Below are 20,441 nucleotides of genomic sequence, written 5' to 3'. Positions count from 1 at the left end.
ACCGGTGACCTTTTGGGATACCAGCGAGCCTGTTGGTTCATTTCTCTCCCTAGGTCAGACCACTTTCAAGGGCAGTGGTTCTAGGCTGAGAGAAGGGATCGGTGGGGCCAGCTTAGGTGGAGGAGATGTTGGGAGTAAATGTAGAACAAGAAAAGAATTTAATTCTGTACCAAAGTGCCTAGTACAGGAGGCTTGGCAAAATCTAATTGAGATGTTTTTGTACCTCCAGAGCCGAGGATGCTGGGTACGAAGAGACCGGGGTCAGTGCTTCATGGAAGGTTCAGAGGGCTCGAGGCAGGAGATATTTAAAGAGTGAGCAGGAATCCACTTGCTAACCGTGACCACCCATTTGTCTCATTTTACACACAACTGAAGTTATAGGAAAACACCAGAAGAAAGATGACTTACAGACCAGTCAGTTGTTGGTGTCTCTGAGTGAGCCCACTTAAGACAGCCAAGCTCTTGTCGTTTAAGTTCCCCCCAAAAAAGGGCCCTGGGACAGGGATATGGGTGTGGAGGTAAATGCAATGAGCACCATCATGGGGGTGGAGAAGTGAGACAAGGAGGGGAGGAAGTCAGGAAAGGGTTGCCCCTGGGGGAAGGGGCTTAGTCCTGTGGGGAACCTTCTGAGAGGCTGGTGAAACACAGCACAGCCCGTGGAGGGAGGAGAAAGTAGGGAACACTTACCTGCCAACCTCCATCCCCTGTTGTTTGAGTATCCATCCTCAACTCGTGAGCCCTCCTGGCTTGCTCGGTGCAAGCAAAGGGAGCTGGGGAGCCCATGCCTTTAGAGCCACTCCAGGGTGACCTCTGGGGCAAGCAGAGGAGACGTGGGGCTGACCACAGGTGCACAGAGGCCATAGGAAGCAGCAGGCTCTTCCCAGGGACAGTGCTGAGATGTATTGGGAAGAAGGTACAGGAGCAGCCGTGGTGACGTTTCAGCCTTGCCCCTTTCCACAACAGAAAAACTGGTATGAAGAATCCCATCAGTCATTGTGTTTGTCTTTATGTGTGAAACAAGTGGATTTAGTGGCTGCAGATCCAGGGAAACTTTCTCTTTCTTCCCCTGTCCCCAGATTGAGTAAGCCTCCCCCAGCCATCCCTTGCCAAGCTGCATAGGCTCTTCCAAATGTGGACGATGTGGAGCAAAGAAGAGACCTAGTGCTTTGTGGCCTCTACTCATTACTGCAGTGATTTCTACGTATGTTTCAAGTACTAGGTGGAGTAATAGAGAGAGAGCCCTTAGAAAGGTATGGGTGAGTGAAGGAAGAGGTCACCCAGCTCTTGTGGGGAAACTGGGAGGTGGGAACTCACCTGGGGAAGGCGTGAGATGGTACCAGGATTTGACCAGAACCCCCAAGGCTTAGGATAGAGGATTCCAAGAACCTATTTGTGACACAGCTGTAAGCCAGCTATAAAGGTAGACAAATCATATTGCTTGATTAAGATATTTATTTAATAAGATCAATTACATATGCCTCTGAATTTAGAAAAGTTATAAGGAAGCCTCCAATGAAATAATAACACAGCATTTCTCATCCTAGATTGCCCCTATGTGTCCCTCCAACACTTATGGAAACATTTTCTGTTAGCAGACTAAAAGAAAAGAGTCGTAAAATTACTGTTCTGAACACAGGGCTGTGAGGGCTTTCATTCTCACAGCCCTCAGAAGTCACCTGCAGGTGCTGTCTTCTTCCTTTCCATCTACATGATTCCCTCTGGTCTCCGTGAAACCCACAACCTCCATCTGTGTGCCTCTCTCTCTCACTCTCTGTCTCCCTCGCTCTCTTTCATTCTTTCCAGGTCTGAATCTCTTGTAGTTTTTACCTAGCTGTCAAAAAACAGACTGTTTTTCAAAGTATCTAATAACCAGGCTAGACTTGACTTCCAAGTTTTTAAAGGTGTCTCTAGATGTCATTTCTGATCATCCTTGATTAACAGATTTGTGAATTAATCTCTATTAAAGTCAGGTTACTTATTTGCTCTGTTGAAGAGTTACAGGACAGGAGACCCAGAGTTCCAGTGTCAGTCAGCTGTAGGGCACGTGTGCCCTGGCACTGGGCCGGAGGGGAAGGGCTGGGGGACTGGCTTTGTCCTTTGGCTGCTGCCCCTCTCCCTCCTTGGACTTCTGATGCGCCTCTTTTTGTAGCTCTTTTTCTTCCTGAAACTTTAGCTCTTCTTCTACATATCTGTCTTTGTGAAAGTAGGACGTTACATTCTTCCCATGATCAGAAGACAAAGAGACTTTTAAATTCTCCTTTTTGTTTCTTTGCAGTTCTTTATATATTGTCCAACACAGAACAGTGCTCACCAAAAATATTATTCCCATTGCGAGATGGAAAATGACGTGAAACCAGACAGGATTTGGTGCCTGGGAGCCTGCAACAGGAAAAGACAAGAGAGAAGAGCTACTATTAGGAAGCCAGGGGGGTCTGGCCACATTCTGTTTTGGAAGAGAAGGTTGGCCAAGCTCTGATGAGCCCGCCCACCATGGGGGCCCAGGGTAGTCTCAGGGAGCCCGAGGGAGCTACAGCTGGGTGGTGTGGGACACAGATGGGGCGGCCTGCGAGAACATTACCTGCCAGGACCAGGCCAGATGACTTAGTCGCTGGTTTCAGAAATGACTGCCATCTCTGTGTTAGCTAATGGTTGAAATCAATTTGGGTTGAAGATTAACCCTTTGTTCTTGGTGCTAACAAGGCCTTGGCCTCAGTAAGAAAGAGACACCTGGGCAGGTAGAGCTGTGCAGTCCACTCACTGGCTCTCTGGTAAATCCGCCCTGTGAACACCTCAAACCAAAAATTTCCCCAGACCTATGACAGTAGATGGCAGGAACTCAATATACTGTAGGTGCGATTGGCACAGGGGAAGGAAGGAAGGGAGGAGCCTGGGGGAGAGTGATGGAGAGCAGGGAGGGAGGACAGGAGGGGGGCAGTAGGGAGTGAGTCCAGGGGAGGCAGACAGAAAACAAAGAAGAAAAGGAGGAATAAAGGAAAGCCGAAAGCAAAGAAATGGGGGAAGGAAAGGAACGACCATGCGGAGAAGGGTGAAGTCCTGAATCGAGGTGGGAACTGACTGGTGGGCGTTCCCGGGGCGGATCCCCCCTCCTGCCTGGGCCACGGACTCCCCTCAGCCCCACGGGAGAAGACGGAGCCCTCCCAGCCCTCCCAGCTGCCCGCGGCCCCCGGCGCTCCCACTCACCGAGCACCCCCAGCTCCAGTGGGGCGCTGCGCTTCCGCACCCCTCCGTCCTCCGTGGCCGCCTCACACCAGTAGGAGCCCAAGTCCTCCCCTCCGGCACGTGGTATCTGGTATCGGGAGGACGTGTTCCTGGCCTGCACGGTCTTGTTGCCCACATAGAAGGAGAAGTAAAGGCGCAAGGCGGGGCTGTCCGGGAGCAGCTTCGTCTCACAGCTCAGCGTCACCGCGCTCCCCTCCTGGAGGGGCAGTGGGGAGGACGCCTTCAGCACTGGAGCCGGAAAGAGCTCTAAAGAGAAAGATGAGGGGACAGAGGTGAGCGGGACCACGGAGGCCACATCATCCTTGAGAGAGAGGCGGGGCTGTGAGCATTTCCCAGTGTCTTCCTGGTTTCTGTCTCAATGGAGTGTTCATTGGACACATTGGATAACTTTCTAATTATTCTCCCAGCTAGCTTGATGTCTGTTCCTTGCAACTAAAACAGCAAAGGACAAACTGGATCTTGACTGTGCCCTGACTCCGAATTGACCCTGTGATCATTGATGAGGCACTGTAATGACTGGAAGGAGCAATGGACTCAGACCCTGTGCCTCGGTTTTGGTTCCAGCCCAGCCACTGATCTCTGTGGCCTTCAGCAGGGCAGTTCGCCTCTCTGGAGGATTCTGGAGGCTCTGCCATGGTCCCTGTGTGCCTGACCACTGCAGCTCTGACTACACAGACCCGTACCTTGCACAGTGACAGACACTCCTGCTGATGTGTAGCGATGCCTTCCCATGGCCGAGCAGTGATAAACGCCATTGTGATTCACGTTGGTTTTTGGAATGGTGAGTTCAGAATCCTGAGAAGAAAACTTAAAGGCTTTGCCGTTTTGATAGAAAAGCACATTGTACACCATCTTGTTCTTCCATGCATGACACCTCATGGTCAGAGGTTCCCCTTCGGTGAAGACTCTGCCAGAGACCTGGAGCAGCAGCCAATCTGAAAAACACAGACCCAAAATGTAGGAATACGGAGGAGCAGGTACAAGGAGGCCGACGCTTTGTCCTGGGACACTCTTATCTTTCCTGCCTTGCACATGAAAACTCGGAGTTCTGCTGAATCTCCACCCCATGTCTTATTCTGCAAATATCTTTAGATCTGGCGGGAAGAAAAGTAGTTATTACCAGCAGTTGAATATCCAGTCCCTTCTTATTTTCCCTTCCCAGATCTCAGAAGTTGTTTGGGGCTTAAACAGTTTACGTGGTAGGCAGAGTTCTAAGATGACCCCCAATGGGCCATGTCCTTGTACATCCTCTTCAGTGTGTGTGGATCCAGTGATTTGCTTCTAGACAACAGAATATGACAAAGGAGATGGGGTCCTTCTTAACAGCTGTTAAATAAACTCTGTTTAGAATATTGGGTGGAAAGCTTTCCTGCTGGCCTTGAAGAAGTAAGTTCTCATGTTGTCAGGGGTCCCTGAGAAGGCCACATGGCAGAGGGCTCTTGGAGCTGAAAGTGGCCCCCAGTTTACAGCCAGCAAGAAAGCGAGGACCTCAGGCCTATAACCACAAGGAACTGAACTCAGCCAATGACCTTTGCAAGAGCTGCCCAAAGGAGCACAGCCCAGCCAGCTCCCTGATTGCAACCATGGAAGACCCTGAGCAGAGCACCCACAGCTAAGCCAAGCTGTGCCTCACCTCCTCCCCATGGAAACTGGGACATAAGGGGAGTATGCTGTTTTAAGCTACTAAGTTTTTGGTTATTTGGAATGCTGCAATAGATAACCAATATGCACTAACTCCTGTCACAACTGTTAATAGGATCAGACATTCTGAGGCAAACACACAGAATGGCAACCATCCAGATATGGACCCCCTACCAGGCTGACAGGAACACCTGCAGATCAGTGACGGGGAACAAAAACAAGCTGCTACTGAAAAGGCCCTTTCCTCTTGATGCAATCTCTGCACGTAACCAAGAATGCTTCCTTCTGCAGGGACAGTTGGTTTGGCCAAATGGAGATGGGGTGATTTGGGGACCAAGGAGAAGAGACAGCAGGACAGAATTCCTCCCTTTCCTCTCTTCTCCTCCACAAAACTCAGAATGGAGAGCAGGTGTTGCAGTGTTGTGTGTATGCAGCATGATGTTTACAACCTTGGATACTGCCATCGGGTTTCCAGATGAAATAATACTCTTCCCTCCCATATTCCTATCCCCAAGTGCTCAAACACTCTACTTCCAAAACACACAGACATCTTTGTCTTATAAATGCAAAGCATGAAGTGAAATTTTAATGTGTCTCCATCAGATGCTCTCTAAGTATTAGAAAATAATTCAATGACACAGTGAATAGACTTCAGTTTGTGGAATACAGTGTCTTAGAGGAAATTCATATACTTTGTTTTTTTCTTAAATATTATAATTTTTTAAAATATTTGAAAGGCAGAGCTACAGAGAGAGAGGGAGAGACAGATTTTTCATCCAATGGTTCACTCCCCAAATGGCCACAACAGCTCAAGCTGGGCCAGACTGAAGCTGGGAGCTTCTTCAGGTCTTCCACCTGGGTGCAGGGGCCTGAGCACATGGGTAATCTTCCACTGCTCTCCTACTCACACCAACAGGGAGCTGGATGGGAAGTGAAGCAGCTGGGACTTGAACCAGTGTGTATATGGGATGTTGGCATCACAAGTGGTAGGTAAACCTGCTGTGCCACAACACTGGCCACCATATACTTTCTAAACATGTGCATCAATCATAAAAATTGAGCATGTTCCAGTAAGGCTGCAAAGAAATTTTCAACAAATACTAAGAAACTGATACCATAATTACCAACAATTCTGAAAAAAGTTTGTAAAATTAGAAAATCACAATGAAAAATCACTCTCCAAAAAACTTCTAAATAATTCATGAGTAACAGGCAGAGAGGAAGAGAGAGGGAGAGAGAGAAAGATTAAAATGGGGATTTTAAATTTTTAACCTTAGTTGATAATGGGATGTTGCATTTCAGAACTTGTGAGATGCAGCTATTAGCTGACATTTCCTGCTAAATTTCTTATCAAAAACCAATCATCTCAACAACCAGGCCCTCAGAATAGGAAGGAAAAACTCATTCTAAGCCTCGTGATTGGGATGTGGGTCCACCCTAGCTTCATTTTCTTGGTCTCAGCATTCACAGATTTCCTTGAAGTGGCTGAGAGTAAATGAAACTGCAATTGAACCTTCCCCCAGTGAATAACTGTGGCAAAATATTTTTTTCAACAGGACATAGAGAGCACCAACCACAAATTTGATTTATGCTAGTAAAATTAAGAACATGGTCATTGAAAAAGAAAGAAATCACAATATGATGGTGAAAAGGCAAGCCACAGAGTAGAAGGAGATATTTGCAACACTTGGAAAAGCATTCACATCCAGAAATTCCTGTGAGTAAGAAAAAGACAATAGGGAAATTGGCAGAAAGACCAGATCATGTACATTACAAAAGAGGATATTAAAATAGGTAATAAATAAATAAATAAATAAATAAAAATAGTGTAAGGACTACTCAGGTCATTGTTGTGGCATTGTGGGTAAAGCTGCTCCCTGTGATGCTGGCATCCCATGTGGGTGCCGCTTTGAGACCCAGCTGCTCCACTTTCATTCCAGCTCTCTGCTAATGAACCTGGAGAAGCAGTGGAAGATGGCCCAAGTGCTTGGACCCCTGCCCCCTGTGAGAGACCTACAGGGAGTTGATGACTCTTGGCTTTGGTCTGGCCCAGCCCTGGCTGTTGCAGCCATCTGGGGAGTGAACCAGTGGATGCAAGATCTCTCTCTCTCTCTCTCTCTCTCTCTCTCTCCCTCCCTCCCTCCCTCCCTCCCTCCCCCACTTCTCTCTCTGTAACTCTGCCTTTCAAATACATAATAAATAAATTTTAAGAAAAAAAGAAATAGTGAACATCATAGTCACTAGGGAAATGCAAATTAAAGCTACAGTTGTGATACTATTGCATGTCCACCAGAATAGCAAAAATAAAAATATAGAAAGCTTTTAGCATTGACAGATGAAGGGCAACTAAAACTCACACTCTGTGGACATGTAAAGTAGGACAACCACTTTGAAAAAAGCATCTAGCAGGCCAGTGCCATGGCTCACTTGGCTAATCCTCCGCCTACTGCACCGGCGCTCCGGGTTCTAGTCCCAGTTGGGGCGCCGGGTTCTAGTTCTGGTTGCTCCTCTTCCAATCCAGCTCTCTGCTGTGGCCCAAGAGGGCAGTGGAGGATGGCCCAAGTGCTTGGGCCCTGCACCCACATGGGAGACTGGGAGGAAGCACCTGGCTCCTGGCTTCGGACCGGCGCAGCGCTGGCCCTAGCGGCCATTAGGGGAGTGAACCAACGGACTGTCTCTCTCTCACTGTCTATAACTCTACCTGTCAAAGAAAAAAAAAGAAAAAAAGCATCCAGCAGTATCCACTAACAGTGATCATATGCATACTTTGTGTCTTGACAGCTCTATAAATCCACATCCCAAAACCACCCTACAATCAACTTCTAAATAATTTATAACGACTATGACCCCTAGGCATTTCCCAACAGGTGCATATCTGAATGTGCACCAAAACACAGGTACAAAATATGACACTTTCCATCAGCACCATTAGTAAGAGGCTGAAACTGGGAACAGCCCAAGAGTTGGAAAAACATAGGATGTTAAACAGTATCAAGAACAAGTGAACTTCAACTTTGTGCATGAATTTCACAATGTGCAGAGGTAAGGAAAACAGCCTCCCCCCCCTGCCGGGATCTATTTCTCCTCACTTGATCTATGCAATACTTCTGCTTCTGCTCAGATGATACTAGCACAGCTAGCACAGCTCTGTCAGCTCCCCGCATTCTGCTTCCAAGAATTTAGTTCCAGAGTCCCGAGGGCTGCAAGAGGAACCATTGGCTCCCCACAAACATTCTCAACATTTCTGTAGCTAAACCGCATTTCCTCTAAAGCAACCAAGTCTGCATAAATGTGATTCTGCCTCCAGTGTGAATGAACTGTTCTAATATCCATGGCAAGGGAGTTTGAGCCTTTGCTTCTGAGTAACTAAAAGATACTTTTGGTGTGTTGTCCTCAATAAGACAACACTTGGCCCTAAAGAATATTGCAGTCTCCATCTCTTCACAAATAGAAACTACATACAAGATTGAGTGGGTGGTGGGTTTCGTTTTTTTTTTTTTTTTTTCCTTCTACTCATTAATGTCTCACAGTAATTCCATGTCCAGGATACTATGGAATGTTCCTCAGATTAAATGCATAAGGATGTTCATTGCAGCATTGCTTGTAAAAGCAGAAGAATGGGAACGCCGTAGAAGCTTATTAACAGGCCGAGAGAGCAGAGAGGGTTGCAGTAATTATGATACAGCTGTAGGAGAGGGCTGCAGAAAGCCAAAGAATAATCTGTGTTAGCCTTTATTTCCAGTTTTCAATGAACTTTGTGAATCCTCACATCCAGCAGACATTTCAGACTGCATTCCTAGCGATAGACACAGACCTCCTGTCCAAGGGATGAAACTAAGATGTGGGGCAGTAAATAGAGCATCCTACCAACCTCAGTGTTTCAAAAAGCTTCCCAGTTTTGTTTCTGTGGCAGGTAACCGAAGGATCAGGATTTTGGAATGGGAAGGGGATGTTCATTGTTCAGCATTCGCATTTGCCGGGATTGTTATTTACTCTGTTCAGGTGTTCATTTTGAATAATGATAAAATTGCAGGGCCTGAGTTTTGCTCTACTTGCTCCACTCACATCCAACCCAGTTGAGGCGCTGCAGGTGCACAGGCTAAGACTGCTGTGATGTTTGAGTGCACTGATTTAATTTTACGTGGTGGCACACAGGGCTGAGACCCAGACCCGAATAAAGCAACACACACACTTCTGCATCCAGCAAAGAGAAAACAAAGGAAGACCATGGGGTTTCCAGGCCGTCTGCTCCAGGCCTTGCTTACCTCTGTGCACCTGCAGCTGCACGGGCTCACTTGGTGCTGAGAGCTCCGTCTGGCACCTGTATTCACCACTGTCATTGTCCTGGGCACCAATGATGTTGTATCTGCGGGTCAGGGTCTGAATGGCTGTGCCGTTGAGAAACCACTGTGCAGAGCTGTCCCCAGGCAGATGCGGCCCCTCACACTGTAAGGTCACGGCTTCCTCTTGGAACACATCGACCCACGGAGGCTGCAGGGTGATCACGGCCTTCGTGGGGTCTGCTTGGGGAGAAGACAGAATCAAAAGCAGCCAAGGGAGTCCTTAAGACTCTGCGCCCTGGCACAGCTCTGTTGGTGACAGGAGAGACTGTGTTCAGGGTCATTAGAGAAGCAGGTGAGGGTGTCTGACTACTGCAGAGAGCTCTGTTCGGGCTGTTAAGTCCTAGGTCTGGGCGTTGGACTCTGGGGTTCCTATAGGCACCCCCGTTGGTGAGCAATGAATCAGGGCTTTAAGGTAGGGCCATTGGAACTGCTTTCCTTTACCCTTAGTGCCCGCCTGAATCTGCAGGCGCAGCCCAGAGCTACGTGAGCTTCTGTGTGGAGACAGAGGTGCAGGCCGTCCCCTGGAGCCATCAGTATGGCCTGGCTCGCTCCCGGGGGGAAAACCCAGCTAAGCTTGCTGGTGAAAGGACTGATTTGGAGGATGCTGGAAAACACAGCAGAGCTGGGCTTCTATTTGAGCTGTGGTTTCTTCTTCCTTTATTTTGCAATTCAGGCATTTTTAAGCATTTATTCCAGAGGTCTCAGCTCATTCAGAAATTAGGAAAAAAAATTTAAGAATCAGAGTTTTATCAAACTAACATCTGAATATGGGGATTTTACACGATCTATAAATCTTTCCCCCTTCTGTCCACTCCCTAGTTCTCTCTGCTGCAGGTTAGGGACCCGTGTTTTGAAGTGGGAAAGTGGCATGGGAGAAGTCGAGTTAGAAATCACTCACCCTCTTGCCCACCGACTGGAACTGCAAGAGACCAGAGAATAGAGACGTCAGCCGGTCAGCAGCAGGTGATAAGGAAGGGAGAACCGGGGAGACAGAATCAGTGTGGCATCAGAGATGCCAGCCTCGCTCCCTGGAATTCTCTCTGACCCCCTCCTCCAAAATCAATTACCAGCAGAACCAAACAGCCTACAGGTGGTTATCAACCCTTTGTTTTGATTTGAGGCTTCTGGGTTTAATGCTAGTTCAAGGCTCTTTCCTCCATCCTTTTGGTATAGTAAGTCCCACTAAACAATGAAACCACAGGTATAGCCGTCTCCATATTCATGGATTCAGGTTGAATATACCCAAGGAAGAAAAAAATCTGGATTCCGCATAACCAGAGCCCATGTCCTTCTAGCCCCCTCTGAACCCAACTCACCCCACAGGAGTAGAGCTGTCCACAGCCACATGTTGTCTCCAAGCTGGTGAGGGCCGTGAAATCTGTAATAGGCAAACCAATGAAGACGCTTGGTTAGAGGCTCTGGAGCCAAGATTAGAAAGAGGAAGGAAACTGCCACTTCTGACCATGTCCTGCATGGTCCTTTTCTGGGAAATACATCCCTGGCTCGTGAAGCGTGTGTTTCCAATTCTTGAGCCTCTTCTCTCCTCTCTCCAGGTTGAAGTTCTGGTTTTGGGGTCATGAACTCTCCAAATCTATTGACATTGTTTTCTGATGATACTCTTTCTCTGCTATTTGTGTACTTAGGGCCAGAATTTGGCAAAACCTCATTTTAATATTTTATTTATTTACTTACGTAATTTATTTGAAAGGCAAAGAGACAGAGAGCAAGAAAAAGATATACAGAGACAGAGAGGCAGAACTCCTACCTGCTAGTTTATTCCCCAAATCCTGGCATTGGCCAGGGCTGGGCCAGGCCTTAGCTAGGAGCTGTGAACACAATCTGTGTCTCCCATTTGGGTGGCAGAACCAAGTGCATTAGCCATCACCTGCTGCTCCCCTGTGTGTGCTGTTAGCAGGAAGCTGAAATAGGAATTGAGACTCAAGCGCTTTGACATAGGATATGGGATGCTGGTGCCCCCAAGGTGACTTAACTGCTTTGTCAAAACCTAGCCTCCTTCATCTTTATAACTGGCTCAAGGCCTGGCTATTGCCTCAGAAGCTTGATCATTTGAATCCAGAAGATTCTACATCAGCATCTGCGAGTCATGGGAGAAGTTACTCATCTGCAGGAGCTCTCCTAATACAAACACAACAGCTATTTCTGGGAAATGCAGGCCAGATACATCTCCATTGGGTAAAGAAAAAAAAAGCCATCTTCCTGAAAGACATTATGACTTTGGAGTGTTTATCTTGGATAAATCCAAGGAAAAGAAATGTTTAGTAGAAGTGCTTGTATTAGTCCATTTTTATTACTATAACCAAATGCCCAAAGCTGCAGAACTTTGACAAGAGGTTTGGGGGACTGCATGGGTTCAGCCTCTGGTGAGGGCCTAACTGCAGGTGGCATTGTGGTGGGATTAAGTGCAGAAGGGAGAGATCACATTGGTAGACAGGAACAGACAGTGAGCCGTTCAGGGGTGCAGCGAGCTCTTATCGCAACTCACTCTCCTGAGAACCCACTCAGGGATCCCCAAGAACACCCTCAACTCCTACAGAGGGCAGCACCATGGATGACCTGAGGGCCACCAGGTCTCACCTCTTACAGTTCCCACCACCTCCACAGCGCCACACTGAGGACCAAGTCTCCAGTGCATGAGCCCCTGAGCTAACACACCGCGTGCCAACCACAGCAATGCAGTCGGGAAGGAAAACAGCTCGTACCCAAGTGTGGAAATGTCTCTGGGGGGAGGTTTCAGAATATGCGTGGGAAGCTCTGCATCACCTAAGTGAGTTGGTTCCTGAGGCAGCATGGTAAAGATTTTAAGATATTCTATTGAGAAAGCAAGATAAACAGAAGCTAGGATAAGTTCAATGAGTGCCAAGAGACTTAAGTGACAATCTCACAAAGAAGAAAAAATGATTTACTATAGTTTTAATGATCTGTGATTACTTTAAAATTTACTGTAGATAGGGGAAATGGTTATCTTTCCTATTGATTATTGCTTATAGCCCTTACCTATATTCCCACTAAACAAGGGTTTTTTTTTTTTTTTTGCTTTTTATTTATTTATTTATTTTAAACTTTTTATTCAGTGGAGCATTAAGTCTTTAGCCATAATGTAAGTTAAAAATATGATATCTCAAAAACTACCAAAAAAAGATAAAAAAGAAAGGGAGAGGGTTTGGTGCTGTGGTGTAGCTGGTAAAGCCACCGCCTGCAGTGCTGGCATCTCATATGGGTGCTGGTTTGCATTGCGGCTGCTCCACTTCTGATCCAGCTCTCTGCTATGGCCTGGGAAAGCAGTAGAAGATGGCCCAAGTCCTTTGGCTCCTGCACTCACGCCAGAGACCTGGAAGAAGCTCCTGGCTCCCGGCTCCTGGCTCTTTTTTTTCTTCTCCTGGCTTTTCAATGGTGCAGCTCCAGCCATTGTGGCCATCTGGGGTGTGAACCAGCAGATGGAAGACCTCTCTCTCTCTCTCTCTCTCTCTCTCTCTGCCTCTCTGTAACTCTGCCTTTCAAATAAATAAATAAATAAATATTTTTTAAAAAGGGAGAAGGCAGTAGGTGTGAAGAAGAGAGGAAGAGAAAAGGAAGGAAGAAGGGAATATAATTATATTCTTAGAATTGCATCTATGAACTATATGGCATCTGTTAAAAACTAAGAAAATTAAAAATAAATTTAAAAGAGAATGACGACAAATGATGTTGTACATTGACTGCTGGTTCCAACTTCTCACCCTTCTCTGAATCCACATGATCTCCTGTTAAATAAAATCACCTGGAGGCCATTGTTTTGATGCAGGTGCCTGCACTAGGGGCCAGCAGACCAGACTAAAACAGTGTGGTCAGTCACGCTAGGTGCCACGGACTCGAATGGTGCTCTGAAACAGGCCAGTTTCCAAAACCCGGCCATCAGTCAATTCAAAAGGGCACAACCTGTTCAGGAAGTTAGCATGATGGTTTAAGTCACCCCGTGGACGCCTGCATCCCGTGTTGGAGTGCCTGGCTCCAGTCCCCAGCTTCCTGCTTATGCCCGTTCCAGAAGGCAACAAATGATGGCCCAAATGCTTGGGCCTCTGCCACCTATGTGGGAGACCCAGAAGGAGTCCTGTGCTCCTGGCTTTGGCCTGGCTCAGTCCTGGCTGTTTCAGACACTGGGGTGTGGAGCAGAGGTGGAAGATCTCTGTCAATGCCTCTCATTCTTTATCCCCTACCACCTTTCAAATAAAATGAAGATTTAAAAATATTTCTAAAATGGGGGCCGAGTTTATCTGAGCCGGCCTGCTAAGGGAGTCTCCTCTACTTTATCTCTGTTAGGAAAATAGCACAAACACTGCCGATCCGCTTTTTGTCCTGTTTTTGTTTGCCTCAGCCCTTGTCTCTTTATAAAGCCAGCTTTCTCGGCTCAGCTCACAGCCCAACTCCAGAATCACAAACACAAACAAACCACACCTCTACATGCCATGTCTGAGACTCCACAGCCTCCTGAGAGATGGAGGGAGCCTCCCTGACTCCTGACGGTGGCTTCTCCATGCGACTTTCACCAGGCAGTGCGATGTGGAGAAAGTGTGCTAACTGGAATTTAGAACGTAAGACTTCACCCGCTGTGTCTCACTCTCGTGCTCCTGCGGTCGTCACGCCAAGAACCCTCACTGGCTGCCCAGCACAGTGGAGCGCAGAGCTGCCCCAGCCATCCCGCGAGCTGGGGCACCAGGAATCCAAGCTTGCTGTGGCACCACTGGGAGTTTCAGACAGCTACAGAGCAACAGCTGAGTGATGCAGGTGGAAGTTAGGAGGAACTGGGGAGAACGCGGATGTTCTCAGAGAGAGGCCTCCTCACAGGGCATTCACATTCAGTGCCTGCATTCGTATCCATTATACCCCTCCATATAGTCTCCGAGTCTTCCACCGTATGGCTGTACCATGATAATAAATAAGCATTAATCCCTCATACACATGTAGTTTACATGTCATTTTTTACTGCTATGTCCAGCTCAGTGGTGAACTGTTTTGAACCTACCCTTAAGTATTGGACTCATTATTTCTTTTGGACACATTCCTAGAGTCTGCAGTGTCCAAAGGAAACCCATATTTTTTTCTTTGGATAGATGCAGGCAGATTGCTTATCATCATCATCATCACCATTGCTGCCTGTATCTGTAGAGTGCATATTACAGGCCAGACAAGCACAATAACCTGTGAGGAGATGGTATTGTTATCTCCACTGTAAATGAGAAAACTCATCCAAGGGGAGTTCATAGCTTGGATCGAAAACCAGGCAGCTTTGTTTCCTTTATAGTCTCATTAATAGAGCCTAACAGTGCCCACCTCATCCCTGGCAATTCTTGTCGCTTACTTTTGGGTGGAGAATGGTTTAGAATGGTCTACAGCACAAATTTTAATATGTCTTTTTTTAAAGATTTATTTATTTATTTGAAAGAGTTACACACAGAGAGAAGGAGAGGCAGAGAGAGGTCTTCCATCCTCTGGTTCACTCACCAATTGGCTGTGCCAATCAGGAACCAGGAGCAAGAAGCTTCCTCTGGATCTCCCACGTGGGTGCAGGGAACCAAGAACTTGGTTCCCGGCCATCTTCTACTGCTTTCCCAGGCCACAGCAGAGAGTTTGATTGGGAGTGGAGCAGCCAAGACTCGAACCGGCACCCATATAGGATGCTGGCACTGCAGGCGACGGCTTTACCCACTATGCCACAGCGCCGGCCCCTGCTTAATATGTTTTGTGTGCTGTTGTAGCAGTTCCTAAATAACTGACATATACTACTTTAAAAAGTTATATTTACTTATTTGAAATGCAGGGAGGCAAATGGATAACAGGGTAAGGGGGGAGAGAGAGAGAGAGAGAAAGAGAGAGAGAGAGAGGCTGGTGCTGGGTGGGGCCAAATCCAGGATCTAGGAACTCAATCCTGATCTCCCACATGGGCAACAGGAACCCAACTACTTAAGCCATCCTTCCTGCCTTCCAAGGTCTGCACCAATGAGAAGCCCGAATTAGGAGCCAGAGCTAGGCATTGAACTCAGGCACTGTAATATACGACATGGGTATCTTGTCATCTTAACCACTAAGTGAAATGTCCACCCCATACTACTTTTATACACTTGCTAATGCTAGAAGTGATTTAAAGAGCTTTACCCAAAGTTTACCTGATGTTTTTCTTCAAATACCACTCATTATAAAAACTTTCTGACTGGTTCAACTTCAAGTTTCTGTTAGAAAATCCCATTATGGAAGACAGTATGGAGATTCCTCAGAAGTCTGAAAATAGATCTATCACATGACCCAGCCATCCCACTCCTGGGAATTTATCCAAAGGAAGTGAAAACACATGAAAGATTTATTTGTACCTCCATGTTCAGCTCAATTCACAATAGCTAAGATATGGAACCAACTCAGATGTCCATCCCCTGATGACTGGATAAAGAAAATGTGGTATATATACATGATGGGTACTACTCAGTCATAAAAAAAGAATGAGATCCTGTCTTTTGCAACAAAATGTATGCAACTGCAAACCATTACGCTTAGTGAAATAAGCCAGTCCCAAAAAGACAAATATCATGTTTTCTTGATTTGCAGTAGTTAATATAGAATACAAAAAAACTGATGTGTAAGAGTGAACTTGACATCTTATGGTTTGATTATTGTTTATAGCCCTGTCTATACACCTGTGGGACACTGGTCTTTATACCTTTTACTTTTTGAACATTATGGTTAGTGGTGCATTAAGCCTGTGAATATAAAGTAAATTGAAAGTATGTTATTTTAAAAATTAAAGGAAAAAAAGGAAAGAGGGAGGGAGGAAAGAAGGGAGGAAGTATGGTCATCTTCTTAGAATTGTATCTATGAAATACATGAAAGCTGTTCTCTTTATATTAATAAAACTTTTTTAGTAGAAACTTAATTGATGTTTTATTTTTAGTTTTTTCTACTACTTGACCTATTGAATCTCTCTTTGGTTCCTGCATTCTCAAAGTGATTTCACTAATAAAAAAACTTCATCTGTGATTTTATAAGGATCTTTACAGTTGGTTTTTTGTGCTGGTAGTTTTTAATTTTTAATAGGTATTTCTATTTGGGATGACTCTGTTTCTTCTTTCCCTAATCTCACTAATATTCATTAGTATATTTTATTTTTAAATTATCATGAGTATATTCGTTAAGCACTTTGTCTAATTGTCCTGTGTGCTCTTGACATTCCTTCCCCAGCTTTTTAGTGACCAACTTATTATAATCCTCAGTCATCCCTAAGATAGCAAGGTCACTGAATCTTGACTTTTCTTTCTGCATCACGCAGCAAAAGGAAGAGAAGTTACAACACGTTTGTAGTTTGTGTTTCTCAAAATGGCTCGCATAACTAGAGAACTCTTCACAGGAGCCCTGCCCACCTTACCAGCGTTTGACAGTGCGCCAAGTGCAGCACTCAGCACCACTGCTCTGGGAGGCCCTCGTCCAGGCTGCGGCGGGACTCACGGTTGTTTGTGGATCCCAGAACACAAAATCTCATGCTCTTCGAGCCAGCATCATCTCCCCTTGCCCACCTTTGTGTGTCAGGAAAGCACCTTAGAACCATGGCAATAAGAACAGGAGGAAGTTGGCCAAGATGGGGAATTACAGTAGAAGGCTAATGGGTCAGGAAAACAGAGGAGATAAGATGGTGGCTATAGACTCCTCCTACTTCCTTAGACCTTGTTCCACCACAAGGGAAGAACAAAAGTCTTTATTTCACTTTAGAACTTAAAAAAAGTCTTGTGATATTTTATACAAATGAAACAATGGGCAAATGTATAGGTGTTTATTGTTAATTATGCACAGTAAGAAAATGAATATTTTTGAACCCAAATAAATAATTAGTATATTATTGATGACACCAGATTTGCCACCAAAATGGAATAGCAGACACTGGATTTATCCTCTCCTCTGAAACAGATGGAAAAAGTCTAGGAAACAAGGCTTTTCCGAGAGTGGGGGGCAGGCAATAAGAGACGGCCAGTCATCGCTGCGGGACGGGAAAGGCGAAGCTGAGCCCCGTGGTCCTCCCGCGCGGCGCGGGCAGAGGGTCTTCAGGCTGTGGTGCGGGAAGGGGGACTCAGGCGGGCCCAGTGGAGTCCCTGAGTGAGGAAAGGAACCCGAGGGGCCTCCTTAGAGCTCACAGGCCAAGGCCTGGAAGGGAGGAAGGTGCCCGCAGAGAGAGAATTCCAGAGACCTGCAGAGGGCGCCCCGAGAACCCAGCAGAGGAGTGAGCCGCGCAGGTGTGTGGAGAGCGGGCCGGGCGTGGGGAGGAACCATGAGAAAGGATTCGCCGGCACGGTACTCGGCCCGCACCGCAGGCAGGCCACAAACAGCGCCCGTTCCCAATTCGTAAATGATGAAGTTTCAGGAAAGGGTACTCCGGAGCATGCACTGTTGTTTGATGGCGTTTGACCCACAACCGGGCTTCTTGCAAATCCTCTCAAACCTGGCTGTTCCTTTATCAGCCACATTTAGGGTGATACACTAAATCCTTCGGTATTATCTCAACAGTGTTCACAGCATCCTTACCCGAAGTGGATTCCACCTCGAAAAACCACTCTGTTCACCCGTAAGAAGCAGCTCCTCATCCGCTTAGGTTCCATCAGGAGATTGCAGCGATTCAGTCCCTGCTCCAGATACACTTCTGATTCCATTGCTGCCCCCTCTGCAGCTACTGCGTGCACCTGACCCCTCACAGCCAGTCCTGACGGCTGCAACCAGCTTCTTCCAGACTCCTGTTGAGGCTGACATTTCGGCCTCCTCTCCTGCCTAAACGAAGGACGTCCTTCTTGGCATCGAGAGAGGTGAATCTTTTCCAGAAGGTTTTCAAATTACTTTACCCATATTCATCAGAGGAATTGCTATCTAATAGCTATAGCCTTACAAAATGTATTTCTCAAGAAGACTTGAAGGTCAAAAGGAGTCCTTGACCCATGAGGGCAGAGTGGATGTTGCATTCACAGGCATGGAAACAACATTAACTTCACGGAACATCTCCATCAGCACCCTTGGGGCACCAGGCGCATTGTCAGTGAAAGGAATCTTCTCTCTCCTGAGCAGCATAATTCAGCAAACCCCACTTAAACCTGCGCGCTGGCAGCCAGACTCTGGCTGTCTCTGAAACACGGGCGCAGTAGATTTTGCGTAATTCTTCAGGGCCCTGGCATTTCACGTGGCGGATGAGCATTTTCAACTGAAAGCCGCCAGCTGCATTAGCCCCTAACAGGAGAATCATCTGTGCTTTGGAGCTCTGAAGCCAGTCGCTGTCTTTTCGTCTCCAGCTCTGACCTTCCTAGATGGCGGCTTCCATCGTAAGGCGGTGGCGCCCACATTGAGAAAATCCACATTGAGAAACGCCTTCACCCATCGCCTTAGCTCCACCTTCCGGGTTGCGCGCTGGGGCTTCTTCGGCGGCACCTGCGGCTTCACCGTCTGTACCCCAGAGGCCCCGCTCCTAAAGCTCTGGACCGACCGCTGCCAGCCCCAAGTGCCTCCTCCGCAGCTTCCGCGCCTTTCTCTCAGCCTTCATCGAATGCAGGGAGTTGGGCCTCGCTCTGCGTTATGCCTCGGCCTCGGGGAACGGCGTGGTCGGTCTCGCCGTCCGTCCAGACCGCTGGAACTTTCTCCACCAGCGCTAAGGCTGCTTCCCTCGCTCATCATCACGCTGCAGTCGCGCTCAGTTCACTCCTGAACCTTTCCTTTGCAGCCGCCACCGGGCTCAGGGGCGCAAGAGGCCCTGCGTGCAGCCCCGCTTGGGTTCCCATGCATTTCTCACTGTGCTTCATCGTCTCCAGCGTTTGACTTTATGGGAGAGGTCCCTGAACCTTGCTCTCATTCAACACGGGAGGCCACTGTATGATTATTAATTGGCCTAATAGTTGTGCCTTGGGGAACAAAGAGATCTGGGGAGGTGAGGAATGGGGGAATGGTCAGTTGGTTGGTGGAGCTGTCAGACACAGACATTTTCAATTCAGTTTGCCATCTTATGTGGGTGCAGTTTGCAACACCCCAAAGCAATTACAAGAGGAACACCAGATGTGACTAAGCAGAGATCACCATAACAGGTATAATGATGATGAAAAAGTCTGAAATATCACCAGGCTGACCAGAATGGGCCACAGGGGCATTAGGGAGCACAGGGTTGAGAAATGATGCCAAGGACTTGCCAGACTCAGGGTTGCCACAAACCTTCAATTTGAAAAAAGGGAAATACTTGTGAAATACAATTAAGGAAGCAAAATAAAACAGTTTTTATGTCTTTTTCTAATTAAATAGTATTTTAAAATTTGTCTTTTCCAATTGTTTGCTATGGTATAAGGGAAATGCAGTTGCTTTAGGGAGTATTGATTTTGTATCCAGGTAAGTTACTGAAGTCTTTCACATTTCTTTTTTCAAATTTATTTGCCAATTCTTTTTTTTTTTAAAGATTTTATTTACTTATTTGAGAGGCAGAGTTATAGACAGAGAGAGGGAGAGACAGAGAAAAAGGTCTTCCTTTCACTGGTTCACTCCCTAAATGGCTGCAATGGCTGGAGTTGGGCCAATCTGAAGCCAGGAGCCAGGAGCTTCTTCCGGGTCTCCCACACAGGTATGGAGGCTCAAGAACTTGGGCCATCTTTCACTTCTTTCCCAAGCTGTAGCAAAGAGCTGGAGAGGAAGAGGAGCAGCAGGAACATGAACTGGCGCCCATATGGGATGCCAGTGCCGCATGTGGCAGTTTTACCCACTATGCCACAGTGCCAGTCCCTAGCCAATTCATTTATGTTTTCTTTGTAGATATTTGTATTATTTGCAAATGTTTAGAGATTTATTTTTACCTTTTCAATCCTTATATGATTATTCTTTCTTTCTTTCTTTCTTTCTTTCTTTCTTTCTTTCTTTCTTTCTTTTATGACAGGCAGAGTGGATATTGAGAGAGAGAGACAGAGAGAAAGGTCTTCCTTTTTGCCATTGGTTCACCCTCCAATGGCCGCTGCAGTTGGCACATCTCGCTAATCTGAAGCCAGGAGCCAGGTGCTTCTCCTGGTCTCCCATGCGGGTGCAGGGCCCAAGCACTTGGGCCATCCTCCACTGCACTGCCTTCCCGGGCCATAGCAGAGAGCTGGCCTGGAAGAGGGGCAACTGGGATAGAATCCGGCACCCCAACCAGGACTAGAACCCGGTGTACTGGCGCCGTAAGGTGGAGGATTA

The 20,441-nt window shown here is 46.9% G+C and overlaps 2 protein-coding genes across 2 annotated transcripts in view; one reads left to right on the top strand and one right to left on the bottom strand.

Moving 5' to 3' along the window:
* The window catches only part of LOC133760136 (histone H2B type 2-F-like), a 39,467-nt gene extending 20,993 nt beyond the window's left edge, over window positions 1–18,474 (top strand). The window contains exon 2 of the mRNA XM_062192154.1: window positions 17,763–18,474. Coding sequence (XP_062048138.1) covers window positions 17,763–17,847 — 85 coding nt within the window. The 3' untranslated portion in view covers window positions 17,848–18,474. The remainder of the gene's footprint in view (window positions 1–17,762) is intronic.
* FCGR1A (Fc gamma receptor Ia) lies at window positions 2,030–10,601 on the bottom strand. Its single transcript, XM_062193041.1, has 6 exons — window positions 10,541–10,601; window positions 10,123–10,143; window positions 9,147–9,401; window positions 3,924–4,175; window positions 3,202–3,486; window positions 2,030–2,379 (listed from the first exon to the last, which is right to left on the bottom strand). The coding sequence occupies exons 1-6, from the start codon at window positions 10,569–10,571 to the stop codon at window positions 2,030–2,032; spliced, it is 1,194 nt and encodes a 397-aa protein (XP_062049025.1). The 5' UTR covers window positions 10,572–10,601.
* Window positions 18,475–20,441: the final 1,967 nt, after the last annotated feature.

This window comes from Lepus europaeus, chromosome 5, assembly GCF_033115175.1.
Source record: "Lepus europaeus isolate LE1 chromosome 5, mLepTim1.pri, whole genome shotgun sequence".
Taxonomy (NCBI): Eukaryota; Metazoa; Chordata; class Mammalia; order Lagomorpha; family Leporidae; genus Lepus; species Lepus europaeus.
Note: the sequence above shows the minus strand (reverse complement) of the source record. Positions and strands in the feature narration are given on the sequence as shown.